This window comes from Enhydra lutris, unplaced genomic scaffold, assembly GCF_002288905.1.
Source record: "Enhydra lutris kenyoni isolate GAN:26980312 unplaced genomic scaffold, ASM228890v2 scaffoldscaffold13, whole genome shotgun sequence".
In the NCBI taxonomy this organism is placed as follows: Eukaryota; Metazoa; Chordata; class Mammalia; order Carnivora; family Mustelidae; genus Enhydra; species Enhydra lutris.
Genome location: NW_019154097.1, coordinates 51,782,465 through 51,803,271, shown reverse-complemented (window position 1 = coordinate 51,803,271; position 20,807 = coordinate 51,782,465). Strand labels below are relative to the sequence as shown.

The following is a 20,807-nucleotide window of genomic DNA, read 5'->3' as shown; positions in this document are numbered from 1 at the left end:
TGCAGTGATTCTCAAATGTCTTTGCCTGAGATGGAACTGCACTGCCGTTGCCAGGGGTCAGATTTATTTTATTTTATTTATTTGACAGAGAGGGAGAGGGATCACAGTAGGTGGGGCGGGGGGGGGTGCGAAGCAGGCTCTCTGCTGAGCAGAGAGCCTGTTGTGGGGCTCGATCCCAGGACGCCAGGGACCAGATTAAGTCATCTGCTTGGGTTTGCTCTCCAGAGAAGAGGTCGGTGGTGGAGAAAGGTTGATAATACATCATGGGACAGCCGGGTTGGACTGTTCTGTCTTTCCTGTGCCTCTCGGGTCCCCATGTCTCTCATACCAGCATTTGGAGGGCACGGGCGCACCTGACTGCTGGTCCTGGAAAAAGTGGATCCTCTGGGCCTAGGATACTGGGGAGACTGATGGTGGTGGAGTGTCTGGAACTGTGTGGAATCAGGTGTAGATGGCCTTGGGGTTGCAGACAGAGGGGGCAGGATTGGTTTATGCTCAAGATCTCCAGCTAGGATCTTTGGAGGCTGGGGCTTCCGTTGGTCTCTTTGGGCGTTTTGGGTGACGTGATTTAAGACCCTGGCTTATCCCTGCCTGTTGCAAGCAGATCGCACCCCGGGGGTAGGGTCTGGGCAGTTCCTAGCTGGGAGTCAATGTATGGAAACTGGTCGGGGTGTCCTGGCTCTCCTCTTACAACTCACCACACCCAACGAACCATTAGGACATCCAGTGTCCCTTCTGAAGGCCATCCGACATTAAAGCTGTGCCATTCTAACTCACACTGCATTTTTACTTTGCGGGGATGCATCTTACTCGATAGTCCTCTGAAAACCCCTTCTTGAAATGTTGATCATTCAGTCTAGGACCATACGTTTACTCTGCCCTGATCCCATAGTGATGTCCCCGTGTGTGGTGGCACAGAGACAGACAAAGGGTGGGTGTCCCTCCAGAGGAGAGACCAGTCAGATGCCCACCTGTGTGCCCTCCCGGAGGAGACTTGGTTGCCTCTTAGCTGTACCGAGTCCTTATAAACCCCGGACTAGTGCCCCAAAGGGCTCATCATAGATCCTATGAGGTCACCATGGAACAGGTTGGGGTCTACTCAGACTCTGTGATCTCAAGACTGTGGAGCCACAGAATCAGTCCGCCTGACAAGCCAGGTCAAACCGCACATTTACTCACCCATTCACACCAAAGTTATTACGGTTCCTCCCCTCTTGGGAGGCCCTGACCTGTGGAATTCCTTTCGGAAATTCCTTTCTGATCCCCCTTCTGGGAGGTTTCTGACCTGAGGGACCTCCCTCCAGGAGGCCCCACCTGTGAGACATCTAAGAGGTCTCTGGGAAGTGATCAGTCTCCTCTTCCACCCTGACGGATGGCCTGACTGAGTGCTGGTACCCCAGGCCTTCCTGGAATCTGACATTAGGACCAGGTCGTCACCTGCCAAGTCTCCTTGAGTCTGGAGGGAAAAGCGGAGCAGGGCCTGTCTGAGGGAGCTGGGTGGGAGACTGCCAGAGTTTTCGAAGGGCACACCTTCTCCATTATAACCCCTCGTTTTTGTCACTGCCCCACCGTTGCCCTCACACCAGTGGCAGCAATGGGCCAGCGTGGTTGGGTTTCCCAGTCAGGACACCAAATGTTGTGGAACCTGGACTGGATATTGGCCAAAGAACCAGGTAGCACTCGGAGACCTTGGATGATCAGAGGTTTATGTAACCCTGGCGGGCTCAGAGGAGAGTAACCTGCCAAGGTCTGAGCCCCAAACACAAACACTTACGGGGTAGTTTATACACTTTTACTTCCATATCTGTGGCACTGTTTGGGCCGCGGCAATGCCCCTGGGGCTGGGACTGGGATCTGCTGCTGGATTGGTTGGCCACCTCAGAACACAGATTTCCCTTACCAAAAGTAAGTAGACTTACTTTTTTTTTTTTTTAAGGTTTTATTTATTTATTTGAGAGGGAGAGCATGAAAAGGGGGGAGGTCAGAGAGAGAAGCAGAGTCCCTGCTGTGCAGGGACCCCCGCCCCCCCTTCCCCTGATGTGGGACTTGATCCTGGAACTCCAGGTTCATGACCTGAGCTGAAGGCAGTCACTTAACCAACCAAGCCACCATGTGCCCTGGGTAGACTATTTTTGAGAGCAGTGTAAGTTTATAGGAAAATTAAGTGGTGAGTACAGAGGTGCCGTCAACCCCACCTTGTCTCTGTTCCTCCTGTTGTGAACGTCTTAGGTCTGTGTGGTTCACTGTAGTAGTGATAGGTGATTATCTGAAGCCTGTAGTTGATGTTAGAGGTCACGCCTTGCGTTGTGTGGTTTAGGCCTTGACGTCTGGATAGTGCACATGTCCGCCATGACAGTATCATATGGACCACGTTTACTGCCCTGAAAGTGCCCTGGGCACCAACTGTTCATCCCTCCCTCCCCCATTCCCTGACAACCACTCGTCTTTGCGCTGTGTGTATAGTTTTGGCCTTCCCAGAATGCCCATGAACAACATGGGCCTGATCTCTGGGTTTATTTATATGTGGATTTTTTTCAATAAATACAGGCTGGCACCAAAAAGGTATTTTCCTAACATTTCCCCCCCCCCCAGCTTACTGTATAGTAACAATACAATTTATCATACACATAACATACAGAACATGTGTTAATCAATGGCATGTAGTGGGTAAAGCTTCTGGTCGGAAGGATACTGTAAGTTTGGGGGCGGTTCATAAGTTGTATGCGGACTTTCAGCTGTGAGGTCCAGTGTCCCTAACCCCCCGCGTTGTTCAAGGGAGTCACACAGCCTGTAGCTTTTTCAGTTTCAGTTTTTGTGTGAAGTGCCCACTCATGCCAGGCTTTCTGTCAGAATACTGTTTTGTTTTGCTTTTCTTAATTGACTTACAAAATAGCTTTTTTTAAAAAAGATTTTATTTATTTATTTGACAGAGATCACAAGTAGGCAGGCAGGCAGAGAGAGAGGAAGGGAAGCAGGCTCCCTGCTGAGCAGAGAGCCCAATGCGGGGCTCGATCCCAGGACCCTGGGATCATGACCTGAGCTGAAGGCAGAGGCTTTAACCCACTGAGCCACCCAGGCACCTCAACTTACAAAATAGTCTTAAACCTTTTTACATGTTTCCTTTTGGATCACGTCAGCAAACATTTTCTTCTAAGGTTCTTAATATTTTTACTTTATTTTCCTGCATTACTATTTCATTCTTTTTTTTTCTTTTTGAAGATTTCATTTATTTATTTGACAGAGACAATAAGAGAGGGAACACAAGCAGCGGGGAAGCTAGAGAGGGAGAAGCAGACTCTCTGCTGAGCAGGAGCCTGATGCAGGGCTCGATCCCAGGAGCCTGGGATCATGACCTGAGCTAAAGGCAGACGCCTAACCAACTGAGCCACCCAGGCACCCCTACCACTTCATTCTTTAATGTTTTCATTTTGACGAGTTGAATACTATACATTTTTAAGATTTCTCAAAATGAGCACGATTGTGTGGGTCGGAGTCCTCAGCCAGCGCTGGAGCCACATTCGCGCTCGTGGTCCGTGGGTGGGGGGCGAGTGGATGGAGTTCATGGTCTCAGGCTTCCCTCTCTGTTTCTGCAGTTCTGTTTTCCTCTCCTGGCTCTGGAGGATGGCCATGGTCACTCTCCTTGGGGGAACCCCATTGTGGCCTTCTGACTTCACAGCTCTGGAGGCCTCGAATGTCTGAGAATGTGCTTTCTCCGTGTTCCGGAGCACTCTGGCTCGGTGGGGCCCGTGGACTGCAGGCTTCGGACCCCAGTGGGATGTGTTTGGGACCCCGGAGGTGGCTGTGGCACACACAGCCCTTTGTTAGAGTCCCTTTGCACATGGCTTTTTGTCTACACCCCTCCGAGGGCCTTGCTGCCTCTCAGCATTTACTGCCTGGATGCAACAGCCTGGGAGAGAATGGCATGGCCTGCATCCTAAGCCCTCAGGCAGTGGCGCAGACGGAGGTGCTCACAGAGTATTCTCGCTCACGCGTCTAGTGGTCTGGCTTGTGTGAAAATGCATAGCCAGCTCGGGAGTTCTTGACTATGAAGCGGTCTCTGAAACACTGTACTGAGTGTTCTTTTTTTATTTTTTTAATTTTTTAATTTTTATTTATTTATTTATTTATTTTGACAGATCACAACTAGGCAGAGAGGCAGGCAGAGAGAGACAGGAGGCGGCAGGCTCCCTGTTGAGTAGAGAGCCCGATGCGGGACTCGATCCCAGGACCCTGAGATCATGACCTGTGCTGAAGGCAGAGGCTTTAACCACTGAGCCACCCAGGCGCCCTGAGTGTTCTTTTTTTAAAGATTTTATTTATTTATTTGACAGAGATCACAAGTAGGTGGAGAGGCAGGCAGAGAGAGAGAGGAGGAAGCAGGCTCCCTGCTGAGCAATGAACCCGATATGGGGCTCGATCCCAGGACTCTGGGATCATGACCTGAGCTGAAGGCAGAGGCTTTAACCCACTGAGCCACCTAGGCGCCCCGCACTCAGTGTTCTTTTAACACATCAAGGGTTGTTCCCTTTTGAAAATCACCTAAAATCCTTAAATATCTGCAGTTCTGGCTAGTTTCTTAATTTGTTAACCAGGTTTTGTGAAACCCATTTTCTTCGAGTTTCAAAAGCTTCTGAAGCTGCTTTTTCAAAGTCAGAGAAAGAACAATATGGTTTTCTCTTCTCTTTGCATGTAGTCATGAACTTGGGCAAGCTACTCAGACCCATCAGGAAAGAGAATTAGCTTGGAACATTCACAATAATGCTGGTTGTAAGCATGTACTTTATGTGCATTACAAACAACAAAAACTATCATTTTTTTCCTTAATATGTATTTTTTCTTAATAAGGCAAAAATGCAAGCGTAAAAAAAATCCTTGCAAATTGTACATTTTGTGAAATTACAGATGTCAAAACCAGAAGTTAAAATAAGATGTACATTGTTCTACTTATGCTTTAGAACTTAACTACTTCCTATTTCCATCCCTTACTCTCCTAGTTTTGGTAATGACTTTTAACACGTGAACTTGTGGGCGCCGTTCTTCATCAGGGTGGCTGCAATCTTGGCTGGAGATGTCTGAGTGAAGGATGGGTACAGCTTCTGGAAGACCTGTTTGCTGTTGCTCCCCTAGCCTGTCTGCTCACAGGCCGGGCCAGGGCAGTTCTGCACACACTGGTCTGGATTGGGCAGGAATCACTTTCAACACCACTTTGTGCCCTGGAGCATAGTGCTCAGTGCTCTGAGCCCAGCACCTTTTACCCTTCCCAGGCCAGCAAAGCCTTGTCCCCAGACGTCCCCACACCTGGAGCTTGGGAGAATAACAGGGTCAGGTGACTAGGCATCTCGGAGAATCTTGCCAGTGGGATGCATCCTGCACTCTTTGATTGTTCCACGTGAAAAAACAGCTTTTCGGTCAACGTCTGGAGTTTGTGTTCTTCTCACATGGCCCCTGAGTATGACACAGCCTTTCCCTTCACTGCTGTCCACACCACTCTTTACTGCATGTTTTGTCGGAATCCCTGGGGCCTTTTCCTTTTTCTTTCTTTCTTTTTTCTTTTAATTAATATATGATGTAGTATTTGCCCCAGGGGTACAGGTCTGTGGATCATCAGGCTTACACATTTCATAGCACTCCCCGTAGCACATACCCTCCCCAATGTCCATAACCCAGCCACACTATCCCTACCCCCATACCCCCCAGCAACCCTCAGTTTGTTTCGTGAGATTAAGAATCTCTTTTATGGTTTGTCTCCGGCCCAACCCCATCTTGTTTCATTTTTTCCTTCCCTACCCTCACTAAGCTCCCCACCCTGTCTCTCACATTCCTTATATCAGAGAGATCGTATAATTGTCTTTCTCTGATTGACTTACTTTGCTCAGCGTAATACCCTCTAGTTCCATCCACGTTGTTGCAAAATGCAAGATTTGGTTTCTTTTGATGCCTGCATAGTATTCCTGTGTGTGTGTGTGTGTGTGTGTGTGTGTGTGTGTGTGTACGTGTACACACTCCACATCTTCATTATCCATTCATCTGTTGATGGACATCTAGGCTCTTTCCATAGTTTGGCTATTGTGGACATTGCTGCTATAAACATTCGGGTGCACGTGCCCCTTCAGATCACTACATTTGTATCCTTAGGGTAAATACCCAGTAGTGCGATTGCTGGGTCGTAGGGTAGCTCTATTTTCAACTTTTTGAGGAACATCCATATTGTTCTCCAGAGTGGTTGCACCAGCTTGCATTCCCACCAACAGTGTAAGAGGGTTCCCCTTTCTCTGCATCCTCGCCAACACTTGTCATTTCCTGACGTTTTCATTTTGGGCATTCTGACCGATGTGAGGTGGTATCTCACTGTGGTTTTGATTTGTATTTTCCTGATGCCAAGTGATGTTGAGCACCTTTTCATGTGTCTGTTGGCCATTTGGATGTCTTCTTTGCTGAAATGTCTGTTCATGTCTTCTACCCATTTCTTGATTTTTTTGTTCTTTGGGTATTGAGTTGGATAAGTTCTTTACAGATTTTGGATACTAGCCCTTTATCTGGTTTGTCATTTGCAAATATCTTCTCCCATTTTGTGAATTGTCTTTGGTTTTGTTGACTGTTTCCTTTGCTGTGCAGAAGCTTTTTATCTTGATGAAGTCCCAATAGTTCATTTTTGCCCGTGCATCCCTTGCCTTTGGCGATGTTTCTAGGAAGAAGTTGCTGCAGCTAAGGTTGAAGAGGTTGCTGCCTGTGTTTTCCTTAAGGATTTTGATGGATTCCTTTCTCACATTGAGGTCTTTCATCCATTTTCAATCTATTTTTGTGTGGGGTGTAAGGAAATAGTCCAGTTTCATTCTTCCGCATGTGGCTGTCGAATTTTCCCAACACCATTTCTTGAAGAGCCTGTCTTTTTTCCACTGGACATTCTTTCCTGCTTTGTTGAAGATCAGTTGACTATAGAGTTGAGGGTCCATTTCTGGGCTCTCTATTCTGTTCCATTGATCTATGTGTCTGTTTTTGTGCCAGTACCATACTGTCTTGATGATTACAGCTTTGTAATAGAGCTTGAAGTCTGGAATTGGTGATGTCACCAACTTTGGTTTCCTTCAATCCTTGCTTCAATTTCCTTGCTGGTTATGGGTCTTTTCAAGTTCTCTATTTCTTCCTGGTTCAGTTTTGGTAGTTTATATGCCTCTAGGAATGCATCCATTTCTTCCAGATTGTCAAATTTGCTGGCACATAGTTGTTCATAATATGTTCTTGTACTTGTTTGCATTTCTGTGGTGTTGGTTGTGATCTCTGCTCTTTCATGCATGATTTTATTAATTTGAGTCCTTTCTCCTCTTTTTGATAAGTCTGGCCAGGGGGTTTTACAAGTCTTATTAATTCTTTCAAAGAACCAGCTCCTACTTTTGTTGATTTGTTACACTGTTCTTTTGGTTTCTATTTCATTGATTTCTGCTCTGATCTTTGTTCTAATTTCTCTTCTGCTGCTGGGTTTAGGCTTTCTTTACTCTTCTTTCTCTAGCTCCGTTAGGTGTAGGGTTAGATTGTGTACTTGAGACCTTTCTTGTTTCTTGAGAAAGGCTTATATTGGTATATACTTTCCTCTAGTACCGCCTTTGCTATGTCCCAAAGATTTTTAACAGTTGCGTTTTCATTTTCATTTGTTTCCTTGAATTTTTAAAATTCTTCCTTGATTTCCTGGTCGACCCATTCACTCTTTAGTAGGATGCTCCTTAGCCTCCATTTATTTGAGTTCTTTCCAACTTGCCGCTCGTGATTGAGTTCTAGTTTCAGAGCATTGTGGTCTAAAAATACGCAGGGAATGATCCCAAGCTGTTGGTACCAGTTGAGACCTGATTTGTGACCCAGGATGTGATCTGTTCTGGAAAATGTTCCATGTGCAGTAGAGAAGAATGTATATTCTGTTGCTCTGGGATGGAATGTTCTGAATATATGTGTGATGTCCCTCTGGTCCAGTGTGTCATTTAAAGCCTTTATTTCCTTGTTGATCGTTTCCATAGACGATCTGTTTCAGTGAGAGGGGTGTTAAAGTCCCTTACTATTATTTTATTATTGTCGATGTGTTTCTTTGATTTTGTTATTTATTGGTTTATATGATTGGCTGCTCCCATGTTCAGGGCATAGATATTTAAAATTTTTAGATCTTCTTGTTGGACAGACCCTCTAAGTATGATATAGTGTCCTTTCTCATTTCTTAATATAGTCTTTGGCTTAAAATCTAATTTATCTGATATAAGGATTGCCACTCTAGCTTTCTTTTTAGCATGGTAAATTGTTCTCCACCCCCTCACTTTAAATCTGGAAGTGTCTTTGGGTTTAAAATGGGTTTCTTGTAGATAGCATATCAATGGGTCTTAATTTTTTTTAACCATTCTGAGACCCTGTGTCTTTTGATTGGGACCTTTAGTCCTTTTACATTAATTTACATTCTTTATTATTGAAAGATACGAATTTAGTGCCATTGTATGGCCTGTAAGGTGACTGTTACTGTATATTGTCTCTGTTCCCTTCTGTTCTATGTTACTTTTAGGCTCTCTCTTTGCTTAGAGGATCCCTTTCAATATTTCCTGTAGGGCTGGTTTGGTGTTTGCAAATTCATTTAGTTTTTGTTTGTCTTGGGAGCTTTTTATCTCTCCTTCTATTTTCAGTGACAGCCTAGCTGGATATAGTATTCTTGGCTGCATGTTTTTCTCGTTTAGTGCTCTGAATATATCATGCCAGCCCTTTCTGGCCTGCCAGGTCTCTGTGGTTAGGTCTGCTGCCAGTCTAATACTTCTACCATTATATGTTACAAACCTCTTATCCTGAGCTGCTTTCAGGATTTTCTCTTTGTCACTGAGACTTGTAAGTTTTACTCTTAGATGACGGGGTGTGGACCTGATTTTATTGATTTTAAGGAGTATTCTCTGTGCCTCCTGGATTTGGATGCTTGTTCCCTTTGCCGTGTTAGGGAAATTCTCTACTATAATTTGCTCCAATATACCTTCTTCTCCTCTCTTTCTTTTTCTTGTGGGATCCCAATTACTCTAATACTGTTTCATCTTACAGTATCAGTTATTTCTTGAATTCTCCCCTTGTGGTCCAGTAGTTGTTTGTCTCTCTTTTTCTCAGCTTCTTCATTCTCCATCATTTGGTCTTCTATATCACTAATTCTGTCTTCTGCCTCATTTATCCTAGAAGTAAGAGCCTCTATTTTTTTTTTTTAAAGACATTTTTGTTCATTTATTTGACAGAGACAGTGAGAGAGGGAACGCAAGTAGGGGATAAGGCAAAGGAAGAAGCAGGCCTCCCTCCAAGCAGGGAGTCTGACCCGGGGCTCAAGCCCAGGACCCCAGGATTATGACCCAAGCTGAAGGCAGATGCCTATCGACTGAGTCACCCAGGCACCCCAAGAGCCTCTATTTTTTATTGCACCTCAAATAGCTTTTTTAATTTCAACTTGGTTAGATTTTAGTTCTTTTATTTCTCCAGAAAGGGATTCTCTAATATCTTCCATGCTTTTTTTGAACCCAGCTAGCACCTTGATAATCGTCATTCTGAACTCTAGTTCTGACATATTAATAATGTTCGTATTGATTAGGTCCCTAGCAGTCTGTAGTGCCTCTTGTTCTTTTTATTGTGGTGAGTTTTTCCCACCTTGTCATTTTATCCAGCTAAGAATAGATGAATGAGACAACAAAATACTAAAAGGGTGGCAACAACCCCAGAAAAATATATGCTAACCAAATCAGAAAAGACCTAAAACTGGAGGGAGAAGAAAGGGGTACAAAATAAAGAATTTAAAAATGAAGAATGAATATATATATATTATATAATTATATATTATATATTATATATTATATATATATATATATATACATATTATATATATATATATGACTTGTGAATTGAACAGAGCCACACACTTGATTTTGGGTGTATTCTCGTCTTTTAGAAGAAAGTACCTCCCAAAATTTTAAGGAAAGTCATGATGAAGGGATGGAATGTGCCTGTAAGGATGAAAATTTAAAAACATTCTTAAAAAGGAATTGATAAAAATATAGTTGAAAAAAGAAAAAAAGGAAAGAATGTGATCAGGCTGGAGACTAAAACAAGCCATAGGCTAGATTTAGGGTATATTTTGATCTGTTAGAAGAAATTGTATCCAAAAATTTTAAAGAAAAAAAAACCTATATATATACAAAAAATAAGGTTAAATACAATGAAGGGATAAAATATGACCATCACAATGAAAATTTGAAAAGATTTCTTCAAAAGATATTGGTAAGATAAAATAGTTAAAAACCATTAAATAGGAAAGAGGAAATTTTTTAAAAATAGAGTAAGAAAAAAATAAGAAAATTTAACTTTGAAAGACTAATGGATCATGGGAAAAAAGCCATGAATTCTATGTGTTGCTTTCCCCTAGAGTTGGAGTTCCACAGTTCTTTCTTTTTTTTTTTTCTCTTTAAGATCTTTATTTATTTATTTGACAGAGATCACATGTAGGCAGAGAGGCAGGCAGGGTGTAGGGAAGCAGTCTCCCTGCTGAGCAGAGAGCCTGATGCAGGTCTTGATCCCAGGACCCTGAGATCATGACCTGAGCTGAAGCCAGAGGCTTTAATCCACTGAGACACCCAGGCACCCACTTCTGCAATTCTTTTTTTTTTTTTTTTTTTTAAGTTTTTATTTTTTTATTTGACAGAGAGATCACAAGGGGGCAGAGGCAGGTAGAGAGAGAGGGGGGAAGCAGGCTCCCTGCTGAGCAGAGAGCCTGATGTGGGGCTCGATCCCAGGACCCTGGGATCATGACCTGAGCTGATGGCAGAAGCTTTAACCCTCTGATCCTCCCAGGTGCCCCCAGTTCCTCAATTCTTGATCGGTGAACTTGATCTTGGCTGGATATCCTTGCTGATCTTCTGGGGGCAGGGCCTGTTGCCATGATTCTCAAATGTCTTTGCCCAAGACAGAATGGCACCTCCCTTGCCAGGGGCCGGGCTAAGTAATCTGCTCGGGTTCACTCTCGGTAGACTTTGTTCTCTGAACACTTTCCATACCACTTTGGAGGACGGGAGTGAAGGTGGCGGCCTCCAAATCTCCAGCCCGTAGTTGCCGAGAGCTCGGAGCCCCACTCCTCCGTGCGCCCTCAGAGAAAAGCAGTCAGTCCCTCCCATCTCCCTGGTCTCTGGCCACACTCTGAGTTCACCTGGCCCATGACTGAGCATTTCTATCTCGAGCATTTCTATCTCCACACGGGGTCTTTGGAATCTCCAAACCCAGCAGATTCCTGCTACGCACTCCTGTGCCACTCCTCCCAGAGGAAGAAGGAGGGTGTCCTCCCAGATCTACCACTTGTGGGGTCCCTGCTCAAAGAGTAGTGGTCCGACTGTGTGTTGGATCACAGTTTAAAGGAAGCCCAACTGAGAGCTCACTGCTCAGCTCCGTCTCTGCAGCCGACTTCCCCGCTCTGATCCCTGGTAGCTCTGCCATCCTCAGACACCCCTGGTCTTTCTGCAACCCTGCAGGTCCTGAGACCACACTGTCCCCGCAAGGGCTCCACCCCCGCTTAGCCTCTGGAGTGATGTCCCTCGGTGGAGCAGACTTCTGAAAGTTCCGATTTTGTGCTCCGCTGCTCTCTCACTTGCTGGGAGCTGACCCCTCCCCCCGCGGTCTATTTCCCCATCACTTTGGATTCACTTTTCTGTACGTCCTGCCTCCCAGAAAGTGGTCGATTTTCTGTTCCTAGAATTGCGGCTCTTCTCTTCTATCTACTGTTGAGTTTGTCAGTGTTCAGAATTGTTTGATAACTATCGAGCTGAACTGGGACCTGATGATATTTCAGACTCCTGCTCCTCCACCATCTTGCTTCCTCTCCCTCCAGGGCCTTTTTCTTAACACAGGGACACTTTTATAATCCTTCCTTGGTAATTGCATAAACTGGACAGCTGCATTACCTTTAGTTGCTTAAACTTCTGTCTTACTACTTTCTGTCCTTATTTGGAAAGAGTTGATAAGGGACAGGTATCAGTAATATGTAGGTGTCATTGAGAAGTGTGTATTATGTTCCAAGGACTTGGCTAAGTGCTTTCCATGGATTAGCCCATTTGATGCTGGTATTACGTGATGGGATAGGCACCACTCTTACCTTTATTTTAGAGGTCGTGATACAGTGGGACAGTTGTAATCACTGGTGTATTTGAGTGGGACAGTTAATTCAGAAGATCTATGTTTAAAAGTCTGGTTTGGGCAGTCTCTGGGTCTGTTGTGAGCTGTGTGCCCCTCTGTTGGACCTTGCTCCCGCTCTCCTGGAATGTGGGTGGGAGGAAGGGGGTTCTGAGTTCTCCAGCGGGAATTATGGACAGCCAAACCCCATCGTTACTGATAATTCATGTGGCAGCCGTGTCAGACCTGGGTAGGCTTACCTTGCAGTAAAGCACACGATTGGGCTGTCCGTTGCCAGACTTGCTTATGGCGTTGGAGTTGTGGCCAGTATCGCTTCTATAAGCTGTAGTAGGAACAGGTGTAAACAGAGATAGCGGAATTTCAGGCTGTTGAGTTTGGATCTGGGACATGTCTGGAGTTCAGGAGAGAAGTCGGGGTGGCTGGTTTGGACATGCTGACATGTAGAAGGGAGTTAAAGCCAGGTGGTCCTGTGGGATCACAGCAGGGTGCAGACAGCAGAGTAAGGGACCAAAAACAGAGCCCTGGGCCCTCTAACTCGAGGATGACTTGGAGATCAGGGGAGCCAGCAAAGGAGATAGAAGGAGCAGTGGGAGAGGTGAGAGGAGAACCGACATTGGTAATGTCTGGAAGCAAAAAGGAGCAAAGTGCGTCCTGCGTTGGTGGGAGTGCTCCTCAGTGCTTTTTCCTCAGGGCGGCGGCTGCATGTGCTGGTCTGTGTCCCCAGCAGCCAGGATTGTTCCTAGCTCATAGTGTAAGACGGTATTTTGTTTTTTTGTGTATGCTAAGTGAACTCATCCTGGCATATTTTAGATTTGTTTATTTTCTTTCCACAATAAGGAAGGTATACAGTGTTCATAGATAACTTGACCAGTGAGCTTGGTAAGCTCTTGTCCTCGTCCGCCTTCACCTCATCCAGTTCCAATCTGGTGCCGTTACAGGGGCCAGTGTCATTCAGGGACGTGGCCGTGGACTTCACCCAGGAGGAGTGGCAGCAGCTGGAGCCCGAGCAGAAGACCACGTACCGGGATGTGATGCTGGAGAACTACAGCCATCTCATCTCTGTGGGTGAGGAGAGACCGCTTTCTCAATTGCTAAGATGCATGGGATTTCCCTCAAATGTTACCGACTCTAACTTGGAGTTTGATGGGACAAACGTGAGTGGTCTGTTTTGGGCAGCAGGCAGGGCATTTTGGTCTTCACCTCCCCAGTGAAAGGTTCTAATTGTGGTGCTGGTCGTGAGGCAGCGCTGTCCTCAGACAACAGAGACCCAGCAGCCCAGCAGTCAGGCTCAAGTTCTCTTTCGTTTCTGTTAACAGGCTGTCACATTATCAAACCGGAAGTTATCATCAAGTTGGAGCAAGGAGAAGAGCCATGGATAGTAGAAGGAGAATTCCTACCACAGAGTTACCCAGGTGTGTTAGTGCAGGCAGTGCGGAGACTGGTAACTTGGAAGTGTTTTTCCCGGGAATTGTTAACGGTCCCGAACCTGTAGATGTGACTACAGACAGTCACCTGTGTGCTCCAGCTACCCGAGTCCTTCTCCCAGCGCCTTCTTCCTTCTCCCACGAGAACATGTGTTTGCAGAACGTTGCCATGCTTGCCTCTTCCCAGAGCCCCTGTCCAGTCACTTCCTTCTTCCCCAGCCTTGGCGTCTTGCTCGCTCCCAGGGCGTTTCCAGCCACCTTATTATCATGGGTTCTTTCATTCTTAGGCCTTCATAAGCCTGTTGTCGAAAAGTGACTGATGTGACTCTTTGGTTCTTGCCACCTTCCTTTCTTCTTCCTCTTTTCTGTGAAATGGCTCAGACTGGTTTCTGACCCTGGTTTCACGTCCCCCTTCTCTGAGGTCAGATTCCAAACCCTCACCTGTGCCTGAGCCGGTGCGTTCAGTTCACCTGTGGCCTGTGTGCTGCTCGTCCTTCCCACGACCCGGCGCTTCTTACATCTGGTGACAGCGGTGTCTGGGTCTCCTGCCTGCCCCAGACACTCGTGTCCATCTTGTCTCTCACTCCCTGTTCTGTCCCAGTGCTTGACCAGCATCCTGTCCCATCAGGCGCTCAGTGTGTGTGGTGCACGGGAGTGAGTTTCGTTCCCTCCATTTCCAGAAGATGTCCCCGACGGGTCTGCTTCCACCTGTGGTGTGTTCTGGTTCCTGAGTTCCTCCCAGGTCTTCCCCTGTCTCTGTCCTTAGGGCTGTTGTTAGCCTGTTTATGCTTTACCGTTCCTGTCCAGCCTCTCCTGTGGTAGCCGTCCTGCACCCCCTTGCACCTGCAAGACGGGTTCCTCGACGTTTCCAGTCGATCTTATCACTGGTCGCCCAGGAGGAGCCTTTGGTGAGCCCCTGCTGCTTCCCAAGGAGGTGCAAATTCCTCCTCTTCCCTGTGCGGCCTGGAAAGTGAATGTTCTGTGCTTCCCCACAGCCCTTGGTACACTCCACAGGGTCCTCGCACCTAAGTGTCTTCTGTTAGTGTGGTTATTGTCCCTGTCGCTTCACTTCAGAGGGGCCTGCTCTGTTTGTCCGATGACATGTTCTTCCAGTCCGGGCTCAGTTTTCCCACCCCTCCTTGAAGTTTTTCCTTCTGGCTTTTACCGTTATCTCAGTCTGCTCCTTCTCTCAGAGTGGACTCTACCTCATGGCCACACCTTGAAAAAAGTTAGGTTTGATCATGTAATCTGTTATTTGGTAGGATATATATTTTGTTTGTGCTTTTTTAAGATTTTATTTATTTATTTGAGAGAGAGCGCGCATGAGCAGTGGGGAGGGGCAGCGGGAAAGGGAGAAGCAGACTCTCCGCTGAGCAGAGAGCCCAATGTGGGGCTCAGTCCCAGGACCCTGAGATCGTGACCTGAGCCAAAGGCAGAGGCTTAACCCACTGAGCCACCCAGGCGCCCTTGAGCCTCTCTCTTCCCCATATCTGTGTGTAACGTGTTCTCTCTTGCCTTGGTATGTACCATGTAGTGTGCACTCGAGTATCTGAGGAGCCAGGTAGGTGACAGAACTTTCTTGTCCATCTATTGAGAAATAATTTATAAGCAGTTCTGAATACGCATGGCCTGGATCACATCCCCATTTATATCGCAGGTGCCTGAAACATACCCACAGGATTCAGATTAAGAGCAAATCTCTAATTCCTGTTCAGGGGCTCAAAGGAAATAGGGAATAGAGTCGTACTTTCTAAGAGACAGGATTTGGTTAAGAAAAGAGTATTGCATGGTGTAATTTAAAACTCCACGTTCACGTGGACCGTTGATGGTCCAGTGCATGGCTGAACCAGTGTGCTAAAGTCATTGTTTGGCGGTGGGGGGAGGGGGCGGTAATTATTTTCAGCTTTCAGGGGAGATGGAGCTGATTGACGTGGGAAAGGATTTAAGCAGTTTTTGGTTTTGGTTTTGTTTTGAGAACACAGAGACTCCCTGAGAGGTTTTGAGTAGGTCGGGGTTGGAGGTCAGGTGAACTATATGAAACAGTAAGAGCGGAGACTTGGATTTGAACGTGAGCCGGGCGTTGTTGGCGCCCCAGCGGTCTCAGAAGCAGCCCCTGGTGCCCGACATGGGAATCCATGTCTCCCAGCTTGCTGCAAAGCAGAGTGGCGCTGAGTGCTGGTTCCCTCCTCCACACCCAGCCCCCCTTGTGTGTATCAGATGACACACTTTGCCCAACAAATCGCTTGGTTTTTCTGGAGCAGAAAGTATTTGTAGACCAGGGTAATCCCAGTTTGGAATCATACCGTGAATCCAGGTGAAAAGTATTCTTGGTCAGACGTTTCCCCCATTTTATCCTGTCTTGGCAGTGGACTCAGGGAAGCTGTAGTTTGGGGAGGACACGGTCATATGGTTTCATTTGATGCGGATGACAGCAACTGCAGGCGTCTGGTTCATCTAAAAACTTGTGAGAGAAGTAAAAATAATGAGCAGCTTGGGAAATCTGATTTTTAAGGTTTGTAAATGAAAGTGAAACCAGATGAAACTCAGGAGTGGTGAAGTCTCTTCTCAGAATGCAGTGACCGTGCTGTGTCAGAGGCAAGACTCCTTTAAGGAAATCGCCAAGAGACTGAAAATGGGAAAACTAGTTGCTGCGTTACATGTGTTTTGTGCCAGATGCTGGTCTGAGCACTTTATGAATTTATGTCACCTACAAAGACCCTAGAATGTAGGTACCATTGTCTCCGCATCACCTGTGGGTCATCCTGAGCTAAGGGCGATGTAAGGACTCCCCCAGGTCACCCAGCCAGAGCGCATGCTGTGTTGCCCAAATAGAGACAGAGAGTTCCGTGGTCCGGCTGAGTTCAGGTTAAATCCTAACATCACAGAGGGTTTATGAAGTCTTAACACTTCAGAAGGGCTGGCACGCTCTGGTCTGTTTTATCCTTCATGTTGGACATGAGCTCCTGGGGCTCTCCTTCCACATGACACAGAACCACAGGGCGTGAGAGCCCTGGCCTCACGGGTGCTCCTCTAAACAGAAGGAGGTTTGGGTACAAGCAGAAAGCGGATTTGGCCCTGCTGTGCAGAATCTGGGCAAAATGGTTTGGAAGGATCTGGGCCGGTGAGCATGCTGCCACAAGAATCTCAGTGAAAGGTGATAGTGCCCGAGACCATCCATCTTTCCTGCTTGCTGTGCGGCGGCGGGGTGCAAAGTGCCGGTCCCCTCCCCCGCGCCTGATGCCTCCGGGGTGCCTGTCCACCCCTCCTCGCCCGGCTCTGCTCCTTGGGGCCCTTCATTCACCCCGTCTGGTGTGAGTCCTTCCATGTCTGCCTATCAGCTGCCCATCTGTTCATCCCCTGTCCCTTGTCTTCCCATCATTGCTCTGTGTTTTTATATCTTACCATCTGTGCCCAGTCGGAACAAAATCTTATAAAGTAGCAAAGATCAAAGGTGCTTGTGTTTTTCCCCTTTCCTCACCTCAGAGGTGTGTCAGTGTGTGTGTGTGTGTGTGTGTGTGTGTGCATGCTTGCGTGTGTTTATTTCAAGCCATAACTGTACGGGAAAGAAGTACACTGGGAATTATTTTCATCCGACCATGCAGCTAGCATCTACGCTAAAATGAAATGCTTGCATGTAAGCCATCTTCCGTATCTTACACGGGAAGAGATAAAAAATTTTGTTTACTTTGCCTTTTTTTAGAAGAAGTCTGGAAAGCCGATGTTCTGGGAGAGAGAGTCCAGGAAAATGAAAGCAAATATTCAAGGCAAGCCGTATCCATCAACAACAAAACCCTGATTGAAGAGAGAGGTAATGTTCTTGGTAAGACTTCTAATGTGGAAACGAATCCCATTCCTTCAAGAAAAATGTCCTATAAATGTGACTCGTGTGAAAAGAGTTTGAAATCTATTTCAGAATATATTAGTAGTGATGGCAGCTATGCAAGAATGAAGCCTGATGAATGTAGTGCGTGTGGGAAACCACTTCCCCAGATTAAACTTGAGAAAACTCATCCGGGAGATGAGTCTTACAGATTTAATCAAAATGGGGACGCATATAGTCTAAATGAAGAAAGTATTTATCATAACATTAATATTTTGGAGAAACCCTTTGAATATATTGAATGTCAGAAAGCCTTTCAGAAGGATACAGTTTTTGTTAATCACATGGAGGAGAAGCCCTATAAGTGGAATGAATCTGAAATAGCCTTTCTGCAAATGTCCAACCTCCGCGTACACGAGAGGTCTCACATGGAGCTGAAGCCCTATGAATGCGGCGCGTGCGGGAAATCCTTCTGTAAGAAGTCAAAGTTCGTCATCCATCAGAGGACTCACACAGGAGAGAAACCTTATGAATGTAATCAGTGTGGGAAATCCTTCTGCCAGAAGGGGACCCTCACTGTCCATCAGCGCACACACACTGGGGAGAAGCCCTACGAATGTAACGAATGCGGGAAAACCTTCTACCAGAAGTTACACCTCATTCAACATCAGAGAACTCACTCAGGAGAGAAGCCCTATGAATGTAGTTACTGTGGAAAATCTTTCTGCCAGAAGACACACCTCACACAACACCAGAGAACACATTCAGGAGAGAGACCCTACGTTTGTCATGACTGTGGAAAAACCTTCTCCCAAAAGTCCGCACTTAACGACCATCAGAAAATCCACACGGGCGTGAAACTCTACAAGTGTAATGAGTGTGGAAAGTGCTTCTGCCGCAAGTCTACACTCACCACGCATCAGAGGACCCATACTGGAGAGAAGCCCTACGAATGTAATGAGTGCGGGAAATTCTTTTCGCGGTTGTCCTATCTCACTGTACACTACAGGACTCATTCAGGAGAGAAGCCCTATGAATGTAACGAGTGTGGGAAAACCTTCTACCTGAACTCGGCCCTCATGAGACATCAGCGAGTGCACACCGGAGAGAAACCATACGAATGTACCGAGTGTGGAAAACTCTTCTCTCAGCTGTCGTACCTCACTATACACCACAGAACCCATTCAGGAGTGAAACCCTACGAATGTAATGAGTGCGGGAAGACCTTTTACCAGAACTCAGCCCTTTGCCGACATCGGAGGATACATAAAGGAGAGAAGCCCTACGAATGTTACATATGTGGAAAGTTCTTCTCTCAGATGTCATACCTCACCATACACCATCGAATTCATTCAGGAGAGAAGCCCTATGAATGTAATGAGTGTGGGAAAACCTTCTGCCAGAATTCAGCCCTTAATAGACATCAGAGGACACACACAGGAGAGAAAGCCTATGAGTGTTATGAGTGTGGGAAGTTCTTCTCTCAGATGTCCTATCTCACCATCCACCACAGGATCCATTCGGGAGAGAAACCCTTTGAATGTAATGAATGTGGAAAAGCCTTCTCTCGGATGTCCTACCTCACTGTACACTACAGGACTCATTCCGGAGAGAAGCCCTACGAATGTAACGAGTGTGGGAAGAAGTTCTACCACAAATCAGCCTTCAATAGCCATCAGAGGATTCACAGGCGAGGGAATGTGAATGTACTGGACGTGGGGAGGCTTCTCTGAAGTCGGAGAACCTTTCAGTGTGGTGAGTGGGAGATGCCTGCTGACGTACGTCAGAGCTCACACGGGTGTTGTGCACAAGGCTTTGTGTTAGTCAGACTCAAGGCCTGAAAGTTCACAGGGTAGGAACCACAACTGTAACAAGACCACAGCACTTGTCGGATTCCAGACTCTACAGGGGTCAACGTTCGTAAGCATTCAGAACGTGTATGCATTTCACCGTGGACTCAAACTGTTTCACACACCAGGGAATTCATACCAAGGGAAAAATCTCTCCGTTTTAAAGAAGGCGGGAAACCTACTCCTTTGGAAATTATCCGTATTAAATGTTACATTTCTGATGCAGTATCCAGCTTCTTGAAAACAAAAATACAGATGATAAAGATACTTATGTAAATAGAAGCTGTGAAAGCAGCGACAGCGATCCGGACCACAGCGTAGCAACCTCACACTCAACGGGAGCGGCTCCTGGGCATGTCGGGCTTAGGTTTCTGAGGGGTTTTCAGTCTCTGTGCTTGCTTTTTAGGGTGCTGCATTACAGGAAGTGTATGTTCAGTTTAAATCATATTTGGAAAGCCACTGTATCCTTATTAGAATAATTCGGAAGACGCAGTAAGATTATCCATTTTAAGCCCCACCGTGTTCGTATCCCAGTATCCTGAAATGGTCACCGTGCTGACATCTGATAGTCTCAAATACACTGCTTCTCATACTCTTGCTTGGCATTTTTAAATGTTTTTGATCGCTGTTAACGAACAAAGTCTTCTGTAAAGAAGCCAGTGTTTTTTATAACATGTTCAGCTGTATCTGAGTCAGCAAGAGTTAGAAATTCACACATACAATAGCGAAGTGCATAGCTAACTTTTAAGTTGTTAATGCCAGACATTCCCAGTAGTACAAAGCACCTGTAGAATTCATTGTATTCTGTAGTTATATTTGCTTAAAATATTTAAGTACTTAAGATATTTCCATTTGTATCCGTTTTCTCCATCTGTTTTATTTGGATGCTGACATAAGTGTGGAGAACATACATACTCTGTAACTTAGGAATTTTCTGTATTTTTATTTGATGGTATTTTTAAATATTGTGCTCTATTCCTTCTAAACAAACTCTTCCTATGGGTTTGTGGCAGACGATGCTGAGTGACCCTGGTCACTCCTTACTGTTCGCTAGCAGAATTTGGGGCTCCATTTCTCCTCGTGGAATGGGGGGAACATCCTGACTAGTTTCAACTAATCATGCTAATCCCTTTCTCATCGCCAACCGTTGGTTTAGAATGGTCGCAGGACCCAGCTCTGTGCAGATAAACAAAGGAGGTATCTGACAGGTTATTTCTGGAAAAGGTTCCCTCAAAGATCCCAGGAAAGAACCGTGCAGGGTGAAGCATCTGTTGTGGACCGTTGCCTTTGCTGCGTGTGATGCCTGGCTCTGCCCTTCAGCACAGAATTAGAGTCTGAGCATGGCAGAGCGGAAGGACGGGGAGATCCTGGGACCTGGACGATGGCAGAGCCCTGACCCACCCAGCCGCGCGGCTCCTCGGCCTCTGGACTGCTGTTTCTGTTGTAGACGGAATTTACTTTGGAGCCAGTTGGTTTAGGTTGCTGTGTCAGGGACAGCTGAAGACGCGGAGCTATACCTTTGTAGGAATTATGCAGTTGAGAAGG

General features: G+C 46.2%; 1 protein-coding gene across 4 annotated transcripts in view; it reads left to right on the top strand.

The window, feature by feature from the left end:
• The window catches only part of LOC111146207 (zinc finger protein 12), a 30,496-nt gene extending 11,336 nt beyond the window's left edge, over window positions 1-19,160 (top strand). For 2 of the 4 annotated variants that reach the window (XM_022501647.1, XM_022501650.1), the window contains 3 exons: window positions 13,107-13,233; window positions 13,485-13,580; window positions 17,293-19,160. In XM_022501647.1, coding sequence (XP_022357355.1) covers window positions 13,107-13,233; window positions 13,485-13,580; window positions 17,293-19,145 — 2,076 coding nt within the window. In that variant the 3' untranslated portion in view covers window positions 19,146-19,160. Of the gene's footprint in view, window positions 1-12,210; window positions 12,226-13,106; window positions 13,234-13,484; window positions 13,581-17,292 lie in introns of those variants that run through there. The other 2 variants (XM_022501649.1, XM_022501648.1) reach the window with 2 other exon arrangements.
• The last annotated feature ends 1,647 nt before the right edge of the window (window positions 19,161-20,807 follow it).